This window comes from Triticum urartu, chromosome 2 (genome assembly GCF_003073215.2).
Source record: "Triticum urartu cultivar G1812 chromosome 2, Tu2.1, whole genome shotgun sequence".
Lineage (NCBI taxonomy): Eukaryota > Viridiplantae > Streptophyta > Magnoliopsida > Poales > Poaceae > Triticum > Triticum urartu.
This window is the reverse complement of record NC_053023.1, coordinates 414,449,831-414,463,128: the sequence shown is the minus strand read 5'-3', so window position 1 is coordinate 414,463,128 and position 13,298 is coordinate 414,449,831. Positions and strand designations below refer to the sequence as shown.

Sequence of the window (13,298 nt, the reverse complement as noted above, 5' to 3'; positions counted from 1 at the left end):
AGGGGTCTGCTCATCCGCGCTAGCGAGCAAACATGCACTCGCTGTCACCTCCATGAATGAATAGTTTCTACTCCCTTCGTCCCGAATTACTTGTCACAGGTATGGATGTATCTAGATGTATTTTAGTTCTAGATACATCCATTTCTACGACGAGTAATTTGGAATGGAGGGAGTAGGTTGGTTGTTTTGAAATTGAATGCCCCCGCAAAAAAATCAAAAAAATCGAATGAATAAGTAGTTTATAGGCATCTTTCATATGATGAACTTTTGGTACACAATGCATTCCTTTCACACCATAGCATTTCACAGTCCTGTGATCAAAGTATATTCTGTAACAGCATAAGCAACTCTGGGTTGCCATATGTCTCAGAGAAGGAAACAGATGTCTGCAATGAAACAGTATATTCTGTAACTGCACACTCTTATTGAAACGGAAACTGGACTAGCTGCAAGGCGGCACTTGTCTGAACACGCGGCAATGGAATCATCTCCTCTGCAAGAGGTGCATCAGTGGGCAAAGAATCTGCATCTGGTTTGTACATTTGGAAGCCTGCGAACACGCCACCAGATATGAGATTCTTAGAAACGTACGTGACTGATCGCAGACATTCAAGCTACCAGGGAACTATGATACGTACCTCAACAACAAAGCAAGCCCAGAGCTGGCCAGAACGATGCTCCAGCTCTCCCTTCAGTATGCTGACCTCAAGGCCCTTGAACAGATGCGCAGTCTCGAAAAAGACGTCATACTCCTTGCACAATATCTGGGCACAAAATGATTTCTATGGTTCAGGTAACATGGACCGGTTACAAATGCAATGATGAAAACTAGTGCATGCAGCATTATATAGTGACCTCAATGAGAAGATGACCAGGTTCCTCGAGCTCTTCCACTCTCAGCGGGCAGTTTTCCAGCTTCTTCTTGGCCTTGTTACCGAACTTCTCATTTCTTGTTTTGTTCTGAAGCTGCTTCAGTGACATGGTATTCACTTGTTATTCGGCCACCACACTATCTTTTAAAAACTAACCTGTGGAAAAGTATGGTGCAAACTAACAGGCAATAGCACATCATGGTTTATAGATTAAGAAAATGAATAATTACTATCTCAGGAAATGAAGACAGGATACTGCACGCTTGTTTAAATATAGTAGCATACAGATCCAAGTCCAAGAAAAAAGGTTTAAATTCTCAAACTGGTCCTAACGGGTTCCACTCTAATTTTTCTCTTCTAAAATTTCTAAGTTGGAAAGACAAATGGTCAGATCTTTAGGTGGCCTTAGCTGGGAAGTACTCATAGTCCTATGGTGAGAATTCACTATGATATGAAAACGAATTCAATGAGCATTATAATTCATATCACACGATTTCTGCAAATCGTTGGTTTCTGATTTTTCAGTATCACACATAAATTTGAAGAAGCCCACCTTCTCAGCTTTCTCCGATACACTTTGGAGGAACAGCATTTGTGTTATTGTTTTGTCCAGGAGAGCATCAATGCTGCACTGTTTTTCGCAACAAGATACAATCAATGCACTTTTTGTTTGCAAACAAACACAATTGAAAAGAAGGAGATACATCAACTATTAGAACTCAGAAGCCAGACCTTTGATGCATTTGGAATGAGCTCCCTCAACTCCTTCATCCTGTCTTGAATCAGTTGCCTGTCTCTCGGTCTTGGTCTGTGCAGTTCTTTTTTTCCGCCTTCATGCTTTATTTCAACTGAAATTTCCCTGTGCATGTCTTGAATTGTATGAACCACGCATTCTTCAGTCATGGTCCTGTTGATTCCCTTCGGGAGCGAAACAGTCATTTTGGAAGTCATGAAGCCTTCTTCGACTGATGTAAGTGAAAATTCTCGACCACCAAAGGGATCTGGGATTGCCGATTCCTCCAACCTCAGTGCATGATCTTCTCTCTGTATTTGTGTTCCGCATGAAGTCGAAGAATCCAACCTCAGTGCATGATCTTCTCTCTGTATTTGTGTTTCACTTGAAGTCGAAGAATCAGTCGAGTGATACGAGCAACTGTTTGGGATATTACCAACCTGGTTGGTTATAGCATCCACTAAGAATTCAGCATAATCATTGGTCTCGAGGTGTGAGTAAGAATATGCTTTATTTCCATTCGCTTGAAGGAGAGAGTGGCTTGTAGACTCTTGTTGTTTCAATCTACCATGCCACATGAAGCTCTCAATATCTTCCCTGGGAATTGCCTCAAGATCTTTGTGCATCTTTGAGTGAATTGAAGAATCTGAAGTTACAACATCATCATTTAAAACTAAAGTGCTGCCACATGTGTGCTCCTGATATTCTTGTGCCATATATGCCAGAATAAAATCATCAATATTATTATAATCCGCATCTTGTATGTTAATTACTGATGTGCAACTCAGTTTGCTGTTGGAATTGATCAACTTATCCATAAATGAGAGGTTTTTCATCTCCGGGTCGACCAGTGTCTTGCAGTGAGTGAGTTCAGATGGTGCTTCATGAACATTGGTCCACAGATCACTCTCATCTGAGCAAGTTGTTAGACCAATATCGTACGCTCCTGTAATGACATCTTCTAACATTGGAAACTCGGACGGAGTGAACGGATGTGGTAGACTAAGGTGTTCAATGGTAAATAGCTGAGCAGAATTGTTGATCACATCAAATAAGTCATGGGCCAGAACATCTGCGGGATCCAACGATACATCTGCAGTAGGTCTTTTCAAAGAATTTGAGTAGCAGAACCCTGTGGCTGAAGGATTATGAGGAATTGAGGGATTGTAAATCTTATAGAACAGGTCCTTCATGTGTGTCGCCAGTGCTGAACTTTCCAAAACCTGAGGCTTGAGAATTTTTTACACTGATTAGTCACAAGTAAGAGACAGAGACCTTGTGAAGGAAGAGCCTCAATATATTCTATGTGAAGATTGTTGCACATCAAGTCTGAGCAATTGATGTTGTTTTTGCACACAATATGCTGATTATGCAGCAATAGTGTGAGTTCCCTAAACAATGCTGCTGGGGAGGTACAGAACCAGCTTGGTTTCAATCTAGAAATGGAACTGGAACTGGAACCCGCAAAAGTCTCTAAATCATGTTGATTCTCTTAAATATGATAAATGCACTAATGCATTTAGGAAACATGTGGGTACAATAATAACGACTGAACATACCATACATAAAGATCCCAGGTGAAGAACCCCATAAGGAATAACTGGTACAAGTAGAACTGTCTACAAATAAGAAATAAGAATTGCCACGTTAGCCATGCAAGTCTGCGTTTGCTGGTTGAACACAGACATACATTGTTGGAGAGGACAACTGAAGTGAAAATAAGTGGGTCTTACTTTGATTCCTGCTGCAAACTGAAATTGCCAGTCTTCGTGATACTGAAAAAAGTAAAGTTTGTGAAATCACTTAAAGTGCTATGCAAGTTCCAGAGAGTTGTGGTGTGGAACGAAAAGCGTAAATTTAGCTCACCTTGTACACCAAAGTTGAACGAAGATCACTGGAAGAAATCCAGCAATGTTGTCCCATAATGGCCACTTTACCAATAATTCTGTTGAAGTTAAAATCATTAGAGAATCAAACAGTTTATGTGACGTTGATTATAAGAAGTTGAACAACGCGCAATCATGCTTACTCTTCTCCAAGAGAATACGAATGACTAGACATGCGCAGTAATGCTGCCTCGATGGGGCAAAATGGATAGCTTTGATATTGGCCATCGTTAGAAGTAGGTGTTATTATCTGGTTGTCACCATCAGCTGAGCCCCCGTAATGATCTCTCGTGTTTTTGGTCATCTTGTCGACGTAGCCATCCTCCCAAGTCAAGATGCTGAAAGTTAATTTACAAATTATGCAACTGAAAGAGTGATAGTGATTAACGACAAATAAGACTAACAGTTGCAAAATTTTAGATGGTATATACTTTATATGATAAGAATGTTTTTAGTCCTGTTACATTTGACGCACCAAGTTGGTTCAGTACTACTGTCCTACAGATAAGCAAAAAATCAAGAGAACAAACAGTAGGACTTACCCATGCTTCTCGCTTTTGATTGACCAAAATACTGCATACTTCCATAGACGATCAGAACACAAGCCTCGCAACGATTCTGTGTTCAACCCCATGTGCTCACAGCTCAAACCTCATGCAACAAACACAGCAAAGAGAAGTTGCAGACTGGGAGCAAGCTGCCAGAAAATACTAGCTGCAACGGTAAGATGCGCGGCCTGCTTGCTTCCACCGTAGACAAGCTCGTCGTTTGATCAATTTGTGAGAGAAATCTAGAAGCACAACTCCCATAACTCTGCCTCCCTCACTACTCCCTTGCAGTGCAGGCCTTCCCTTTGAAGCACTTGCAAGATTAAAAGTAGGACCCACAAGAATTGCAACCACGGAAGGCAGATATCTTGGAGGTCCTGCAGGTCACTGCCATCCAAAAAACTCAGTGCCCGGGCTTATGTTCAAGCGGCAACATCTTGATGGCAGCTTGTAAAGACCTGAACACAAGAACATGAGGTTTCCCACTTGAGAGTCTGCTGCAGGTTTTTGGTTCAGAAATCATGAATAATTACTTCGAGAAACGTAGGAGAAATATAAGAGTGAAGAAATGTCCGTTGGGAAAATAGATGATCCGCTTATGCTCTCTAACTAGTACATATCTAAACATGTGGGTCATGAGATATGGAAGCTAACCAAGTTCGTACTTCTTACAGTTAATTGGCATGTCCCCTAAAGACAAAGGAATGGAGAAAAAAAAAGAGGGGGAGGCTTCACCAAGAAGAACGCTCCCCTCTTGATGTACAAGAAATCACAAAAAGGTCGCCAAGAAAAGAGTTGATTTGATTCTAGCTAGCAGAGGTTTTTATGAGACCTGGAACTTACTGGAATATGATGAATCCGCAGGAGTAAGCAAACGACAAACAGATGAGAGGTGGCGCCAAACAAGCAGGTGCTTTGAGAGTTTGAGGCGGGCCTCTTATCAACTCCACTTATATAATTTTCAAGGGAAATAACCCTTTCAGCCACCAGCTGTCCTGTTATTAGTTAAAATAAAAATAATACAGAATACGATCTACCAAAATACTAGTACTATATTCTCTGGTCTAGTAGAATTTGCAGTTAGTACAAAAGTTGAACAGTCAACAATGTGCCCCAGAAAAATAGAACTGCTTTCTAGAGTATAAAAAAAACATAGAACTGCTAGTGCAGAGTGGAAGACATATCATATCATATCAGCATCAGGATATGAATATACTAATTCAAGTTGAAGACCCAAGGCAACGTGGCAGGGAAACGAGTTAGCACTAACGTTAAGCTTAAAACAAGGAGTTGGTAGGTACTGGACTCCAGCTAGCCCTGTGATAAGTCAAAACGTTCTATATTGGTTTGTGGTTTTCCTTTTGCAGAATGAGTCAACTTCTTCCATCACCAAACATGACATACAATAAGAAGCAACTGCACCGCCATACGACATCGAATAAAACACAGAACAATACAACAAGGTAGGGGGGTGGGGGGGGGGGTGGGGGGGGGATAAACACTCCATGATGTATCAGTAGTACCTAGTCCTGATTTTGATTGAAAAGGGCCAAAAGGCCTATATTTAGTATTCGCTCTCCTGTATATCGTGATGACATAAGCTAATAAGGATCCAGCACGGCCAAAGGGGATGCACCTGCTGATCAGTTTTAGAAAACGTCTAAATAAAGAAATGGAAACCACTCTCTGTCTGCATATGTGTTGTTTATTTTGATTCCATACTTGTGGTTCAGTTGGTCCAGTCGTAGAATACTTCAACTGGAGGATGATTACATTATCTGATGCCAACATCATTTCCCTACATTATCTCCTTTTATCAAATCATAACTCAGGCAACTCTTGAATGCCTTCTTTCTGTCAAGAGTCAACCAAGCCTGGTAGCAAGTAGATGGGCATGCACTCAGATTTCTCATGGTATTTTACTTCCATAATTTACTCTTCTTCCAGACCCGGAATGAATTTAAGCGTGATGCCACATAATAGGCCTCTCAGTACAACTTTACAAAGTTACAGGTGCAGCTGGAAGTTAACTAAGGAAAATTCTGGTTCCTGGAATAGATATTGCAGCAAACCTGCAAGTTTAATAATGAACTATGAGTCATCTTGTTATGAGCGAGTGTAAAAACTATACATGTACAGTCATCAAGGCTAATAGCCAGTTATACACACCTCCTCGGTTCCAGCTACAAGGAAATAGGCACTGTCCTGCTGTTGATTCGACAAAATGAGCACAATGTTCAACTGTAAGAACTACTCAGTTAATCAGTTCCAAACTTGCAAACCAAGTGCTACATCCTGGTGAGATTTTATCACCTCAAAAGTAAACATCAGTCAAGTTTCAAGCTTGCACCTCTATGTATAGAGCCATGCTAGAACCTTGGAAGAAAACTATAACTAGAAGAAATTGTTTGTACCTTGTTTGAATCCTCAGCTCTTTGACTTTTTGAGCAAAGTTAGCTGGAAATTAAATATGAATCAGGGCAATTCATAATTTTTAAGAGAAGTCCAATAACAGTTGAAGTAGGCTCACCATTCTCTCACCAAAGATTATAGATGCTTCTTAGGGATATTTTCGCAGACTATTGAAGATTTTTATTTCCATGTATCTCCACCTAGAAGGACCTTGATACTTTGACCACTTCAATCTTCTTTGGAGGCATGACAGACTTGAAACATTTCCAGTTGCAGGGAAAACACAGTTCTTGTCGGCAAATAAACAAAGCACACAACAGCACTTACTTCTACTAGCATGGTTCTCCATCTGGACATGTAATATTAATTCACTAGTTAGTAGTCCCAGAAGACAATAACCGGCAATTGGGAAGCAAGTTTAGGAGCCATCTTCTACCTCAGAGATGGTACGGCATCTAAATTTTTTCCAGGACAACACTTTAAAACATGAGTAACAAGGGTGAAATCCTATATATGTTTAATGTCCCTGTTATGGTGCTGCTAGAAGGAGGGCGCGAGAGGGCCGGCCGGGGGCCTTTTGCCCACGGCCGGGCAAGATGGAAGGGATTTCCTTCTTAATTCTTGCTTGATTAGATTGATACATCTCCTCTCTTTATATAGAGAGGTTTACTTGACTCCCAAGCAAGGCTTACTTGACCCCTAAGCAAGCGACCCTTATCTCTAATTAACCCTAAGACTAACGGGCTATACCGCCAGCCCAGGCCATTAGGCCCATTACGTACTCTAACACTACACCCCACCTGGACATGCAGCTTGTCCTTGAGCTACAGCCTAGCCAACTTATAACCATGACTCGACGCAACACAAACCTAACACCTAAAAACAAGCCTTTTACATCTCGGCTTGTTTTATTACTCTCAACCTGAAATGGACCGGAACGCTTTATTTTGGACCCCTTAACAGAAAGTGGACACCATCCGCACGTCGGACATGCACGTGTACAGCCACCTGGATCCCATGGACATCACCTGGACAAAAGGAGTGCATGTGTATGGCCACCTGGAAGTGGTCGCAAGAGCGACCAGCAGAGGCGCCCTCGCGGCGGCCGGCAGCGGAATGCAGTGGTGCTACGCGGTGTGCTCCTGTCGGTGACACCCTGCCTTCTCCCCGCCGGACGGCTGTTGGTCTGCACCGCACTGGGAAGAGTGGAGGGCTTGCGATGGAGAATGACGAGGAGGGGAGCGCCCCCCCAAACCGCCGATGTCACAGACTTTGAGGTCGCTGCCCGCGGGAAAAACAGCATGCCCGCCGCCCATGGGGGAAACCGTATGCCCAAGATCCCCGACGCAGTGGACGAGATTGAGGTCCTTTGCACAGCGAAGGGCAATTTGGACGAGCAGCAGCTGCAGACCACGCATCTCCCGCACACGCCGACGCGCTAGGAGGCCGCGCGCAGCAGCCTGCAGCCTCACCGCCGCCGACACGTGGCGGGTAGTGATCCAAGCCGGAAGCGGTGACGGCGACGGCGGGAACTTGATCTGCTGGATGGGGACGCCCTGGGGAAGCGGTGATGGCGACGACGGGAACATGATCTGGTGGATCGGGACTCCCACCGGCGCGGTCGATGCAGGGCCGGAGCTGAACGACGGTGGCTGCTGCAGCGGAGCGCCGGGCGCGGCGGAGGCCGCCAAGAGCGGCGGCTGCCATTGCAACCAGGGCGGGGCGGTGGTGGCGGTGGATGGAAGCTGCAGCGGCTGCTGCAGCGGCCCAGCGAGCGCGGCGGGGACGCCCTGGGGCAGTAGCAGCGACTGCTGCGACGGATCGCCGGGCGTGGCGGAGGCCGCCAGGAGCGGCGGCTGCCACTGCAGCCAGGGCGGGGCGGTGGATGGCAGCTGCACCGGCTGCTGCAGTGACCCGGCGAGCGCGGCGGAGGCCGCCTGGTGCGGCGGCTGCCACGGCAGCCACGGCGGCACGGTGGCGGCGATGGGCGGCGCAGCTGGGTGCGGCCCGTAGGACCCGGCCAAGAACAGGCGGATCTTCTGGACCGCCTGGGTTAGGTCCCGCAGCGCCCCGAACACCTCCTCCGGGGTGAGGACGGCGGGGGCGGGTGTGACGGAGGATCCCGGCAGCGGAAGAGACGGGTTGGGCGGCAGTGAAGACATGATCGAACCGAAGCTGGCTGATACCAAATTGTTATGGTGCTGCTAGAAGGAGGGCGCGAGAGGGCCGGCCGGGGGCCTTTTGCCCACGTCCGGGCAAGATGGAAGGGATTTCCTTCTTAATTCTTGCTTGATTAGATTGATACATCTCCTCTCTTTATATAGAGAGGTTTACTTGACTCCCAAGCAAGGCTTACTTGACCCCTAAGCAAGCGACCCTTATCTCTAATTAACCCTAAGACTAACGGGATATACCGGCAGCCCAGGCCATTAGGCCCATTACGTACTCTAACAGTCCCACACCACTAAACTTTTAACGTGAAGCAGATTGAAACTTAATGCAGGAAACTCTTAATACAAGAAGTGTGAAGCATAGAGATTTACCACAGACCTTTGTATTCTTGCATCTAAGAACAGATGATCTCCCTATTCTGAGCAGAAATATGAAAGTATAACCTTGAGGTGATCAAGTTTGTTGCATCCAAGATTTTGCGGACCTAATGACATAAGCACTTGTGGTTTCTCTCAAACAAGTACTTGTGGTTGAGTGAATGACTGATGTTGTGAGGCAACCATGCTAAATATATTTATTCTGTTCCTGTTTTCTATTTAGTTTGTTATCTCTCACTCCTTCATGCAGTACTTCATAAGTAGGGTAACTAATGTGACCCTTCTTCATCAAGTCCTCAACAAGTATCTTTGGTGCAGCTATCTTCTTCTTATCAGCACTCAAGATGGTATCTACAACCTCGGGAACAACTCCAATTCTAACCATGACACGAATAACGCCCACAGCTTCCGTAATCTGATGGTTCACTGCGAGTGTATTTATTACACGGCCAAAAGTAGCCATTGATGGAATGAAACCCCCATTTATCATTTCCACGAGATGCTCGTATGCACGGTCAACATTTGCAGTCTTGCATGATCCATCAATTAGGACGCGATAAGTATACGAATCAGGTCTATATCCCTTCTGGACCATCTTCTCAAAAATACTTTCAGCCATTTGCATGTTCAGTTGACTGCAATATGCGCTAATTAGGATATTAAATGTATCAGCTGTTGTGGAGTACCCCTTTTCCTCCAATTTTTGAAAAAGTATGTACGCTCCCTCAATCTCACCATTCCTACAAAATCCATGAATAAGTGTGTTGAAGCTAACTGCATCAGGAGCTAGTCCTTCTTGACTCATCCTCACTATCACCCCAGAGGCCTCTTCCAATTTATTGGACTTGCAGAAATTCTCTATCAGTATGTTGTAGGTAATAGTGTTTGGGCGACATCCTTTAAGTGTCATCTCTTTGAATGTTTCGTTAACTTCATTGGCCTTCCCAGACTTGCAGAGACCATTAAGGACCGAATTGTATGTGATAGCATCAGGGGTGATGCCATATGTCCACATCCTTTCAACAAGCTGAAGAGCACTGTCCAGCTTCAACCTCTTGCAGTACCCATCAATCAATGTGTTGAAGGTGAACACATCAGGAAGGTATCCTTTCAAAATGGCATCGTTCATCACAACTGTGGCATCCGAAATATTCCCCATTTTGCACAGCCCATTGATAACAATGTTGTATGTCCAAATGTCAGGATGACAACCGTCCTCGGACATCTCATTCATGACCTGCAAGGCCTGCAAGATCAGCCCCTGGCGACAGAGTCCCTTGATAAGAGAATTGTACACTACCAGATCAGGTTTCAGTTCTTTTGCTTGGGCCTCATTAAACAGCTCCAGCGCCCTCTCGATATCACCCTCGGCACATAGGCCATTGATCAAGGAGCAATATGTGACCCGGTCCGGTACAAAACCTTTAAAGACAGCATCCTTAAGGAGCTCAGTAGCTTCTTGCATCATTCCCATCTTGCAGTACCCATCAATAATGGTGTTATAGGTGAAATCATCTGGCATGCAGCCCCGGTTCATCATCCTACGAAGGTAGTGTGCAGCCTCCTGGGCTCTGTAGCCCTTGCAAAGGCCACGGATGAGCGTGTTGTAGGTCACAACGTCTGGTGTGATGTAGTCGTCCATCTCTTTTACAAGTGCAACGGCTTGGGCCAACCTCCCACATTCGCAGAGCCCCCTGATCCAAATATTGTAGGTGAACCTGTTCACAGACATCCCCCGCTTGAGAACCTTGGCGAGAAGCGCGGCAGCCTCAGAGATATCCCCTTTCTTGCAAAGATCATGCAGGACCTTGTTAAAAGTGGCAGTATCAAGGAACACCGGTCCCTGGAGCATTTCATCGAACAGGCGACGTGCGTCGTGGGGGTGGCCGTGCGCATAGAGTCCAGACACGACGGTGCAGTATGCGACGGGTCTGGCATGGCATCCACGGTCTGGCAGAGTGCGCAGGAGTCTGAGGGCAACATGCGGGCGGGCGGTGAGGCAGAAGGAGCGGAGGCGGATGGTGTGGGTGTGAAGGTCGGGGGCAAGCCCGGTGGCGAGCATCCTGACGTAGACCTTGTGAGCCTGGTGGTGGTGGTGGGCGTGGACGAGGGCGTCCATTATGGCGTTATAGGCGGTGGCTTGGGGCGGGCAGGCGAAGAGGTCCATGCGCTCGAAGGCGTCGACGGCGGCCTGGAGGCGGCCGGCCCGGGCGAAGGCGCGTATGGAGGCGACGTAGAGCGGGTGGAGGGAGGCGGGGGCGAGGGCCGAGCGCGCGGAGGCGAGGGCGGCGTGGACGGCATCGACGCGGCCGGTGGAGGCGAGGCGGTGGATCAGAGCGCCGTACGCCGGGGCCGTCAAAGCGACGGCTTCGCCTGGCATTCGCCGATATCGAATTCGCGCGCGCGCACGCAACGGCTGACACTGCTCTTCTGAATTTCTGATGCTGCTGCTGCATGTCAATGTCTACTGGGCTGGACTTAAAGCCTACGTTAACAATTATGGATTTTAAGAGCAACTTTAGTGGAGCGATCCATTTTATTCATTTGGGTCATCCGCATATAAAAATTGACCCAACAGGCAGCGTTCACCTGCTGTCCGTTTTGTATCCGCGCGGACTCATTTTTGTCTCAAATTTAAGAAAATTTGGGTCAAAAGTGGACATAAAGCGGGCGCTATCTATGCCCTCCCCGTCCGCCTCTGTCCGGTTGCATGTGCTGCCTGCCCCACTTGCCATCCACCCATCCATCCCATCCTGTCTCTCTCCTCCTTTTTCTTCTCCCACTCACCCACCCCGCTCGTTCTTCTCCGGCGCTGGTGCTCCGCCGTGGTGGGCTCGTGCTCCCCCGGCCGCGCCCGTCGACTCGCCTTGCCTGGCCTTGCCTCGCCGCGCCCAAGCTCGCGGGATGCGGCGCGCACGAGCGAGGCACGGGCAGGGCGAGGATGCCTCCGGCCAGCGCGGGGCGTGGAGCGGCAGCGCGCGGGACGCGGCGAGTTACAGCGCGAGCGAGGCACGGGCAGAGGCGCGCGAGGCACGACGAGGATGGCTCCGGCGAGCTACAGCGCGAGCGGGGCGCGGCGCGCAGGGGGCGGCAGCGCGCGGGGCGGCTCCGTCGGGCGCAAGGGTGGCGAGCTGCAGCGCGAGCGGTGCGCGGCCAGATGCAACACATGGGAAACGCGGCGAGCTGCAGCATGAGACGCGGGGGCGGGGGCGCAACTAGATGCGGCAGGCAGGAGCTGTGGCGGGCGCGAGCTGGCGCAGCGGGCGCGGTGAGCTGCGGCGAGCGCGGCGGGCATGCTGCTCCGACAGTGCAGGTGGCTGCGTGCGTGCGTGCATGCACAACGCATGCTACCCCGCGTGCGTAGCTAGCCGCTCCCGTGCTTGCCGTGGCCTTCGCTCGCCCTGCTTGTCGTGGCCTTCGCTCGCCCCGCTTGCGACCTCCCCTCCAATACATGGAACTCGCCACGGTGCGCCAAGCTTGCGTTGCCGCGCAGCAGAGCCATGGCGGGCTCCAGCTCGTCCGCTCGCCCGGGCGGCGCTACTGCAGCCGTTGGTCTCGCCCTGCGCCGAACCCGGCCTGGCCTCGCCTCCCCGCGCCCAGCTGCTGCACGGTCTCGCCCACCGCCCGACCTCAAGCAGCAGGCTCCAGCTCGTCCAGGCCATGGCCAACGTGCACCGGCGTTTGCGAGCTCTATGTGTTTGACGAAATGCCGACCCGGACATGCATAAAATGGGTCTGCCTTCCGTTGAGCGCACTTGCCGACCTAAACGAAAAAGCGGATACGGACGGGCGACCCAAACGGACAAAAAGCGGACAAAATCGGTGTCCGTTTGAGTCGCTCCGTTGGAGTTGCTCTAAATATGTTCATGAATTTAAAGGAACTATTCAGGTTTCTTTAAAACACATGAATTCGTAAAAAAACTGTTGATGATTTTTTTTACTTTTTTATGGATTTAAAAATATTCATGAATTAGAAAAAATGATAAAAGAAATGGGAAAAAAGAAATAAAATCAAACAGGAAGCTATATAAAAACAAAAAATTGTAGGAAAAATATCAATCTATAAACAAAGAAAAGAAAACCAATGGATAAACTCTCAACTTGTACCGAGAAAAAACTAAAATAGCCATCTCAGAGATTAGCCACCGATTTGGTGCTGTGTGGTACAAGACAAGAGAAAGAACGAGACAAAAGCCTAAATGGCCAAACTTAATGGAGGAAGGAGTATGTGATTTATACCAAAAGAGTATTATTATTTGCTATGAGCGAAGAATATGGAATTCCGATTCAAGAACTCC

General features: G+C 47.7%; 2 protein-coding genes across 12 annotated transcripts; both read right to left on the bottom strand.

The window, feature by feature from the left end:
* Window positions 1–210: 210 nt before the first annotated feature.
* LOC125537607 (transcription factor EMB1444-like) lies at window positions 211–5,467 on the bottom strand. 8 transcript variants are annotated; one of them, XM_048700933.1, is made up of 11 exons: window positions 4,883–5,467; window positions 4,034–4,497; window positions 3,635–3,829; window positions 3,472–3,550; window positions 3,339–3,380; window positions 3,165–3,224; window positions 1,605–2,828; window positions 1,426–1,503; window positions 856–969; window positions 639–764; window positions 211–550 (listed from the first exon to the last, which is right to left on the bottom strand). In XM_048700933.1, the coding sequence occupies exons 2-11, from the start codon at window positions 4,123–4,125 to the stop codon at window positions 485–487; spliced, it is 2,076 nt and encodes a 691-aa protein (XP_048556890.1). In that variant the 5' UTR covers window positions 4,126–4,497; window positions 4,883–5,467; the 3' UTR covers window positions 211–484. The 8 variants fall into 8 exon arrangements, with proteins under 8 accessions (XP_048556890.1, XP_048556883.1, XP_048556889.1 ...); XM_048700926.1 differs by having other exon boundaries at window positions 1,605–2,834; window positions 4,883–5,466; XM_048700932.1 differs by having other exon boundaries at window positions 856–966; window positions 1,605–2,834; window positions 4,883–5,459.
* A 503-nt stretch (window positions 5,468–5,970) lies between these two features.
* LOC125537605 (putative pentatricopeptide repeat-containing protein At1g74580) lies at window positions 5,971–11,448 on the bottom strand. 4 transcript variants are annotated; one of them, XM_048700923.1, is made up of 5 exons: window positions 9,002–11,448; window positions 6,570–6,800; window positions 6,454–6,496; window positions 6,209–6,334; window positions 5,971–6,111 (listed from the first exon to the last, which is right to left on the bottom strand). In XM_048700923.1, the coding sequence occupies exon 1, from the start codon at window positions 11,378–11,380 to the stop codon at window positions 9,188–9,190; it is 2,193 nt and encodes a 730-aa protein (XP_048556880.1). In that variant the 5' UTR covers window positions 11,381–11,448; the 3' UTR covers window positions 5,971–6,111; window positions 6,209–6,334; window positions 6,454–6,496; window positions 6,570–6,800; window positions 9,002–9,187. The 4 variants fall into 4 exon arrangements, with proteins under 4 accessions (XP_048556880.1, XP_048556882.1, XP_048556879.1 ...); XM_048700925.1 differs by having other exon boundaries at window positions 6,581–6,800; XM_048700922.1 differs by having other exon boundaries at window positions 6,209–6,496.
* Window positions 11,449–13,298: the final 1,850 nt, after the last annotated feature.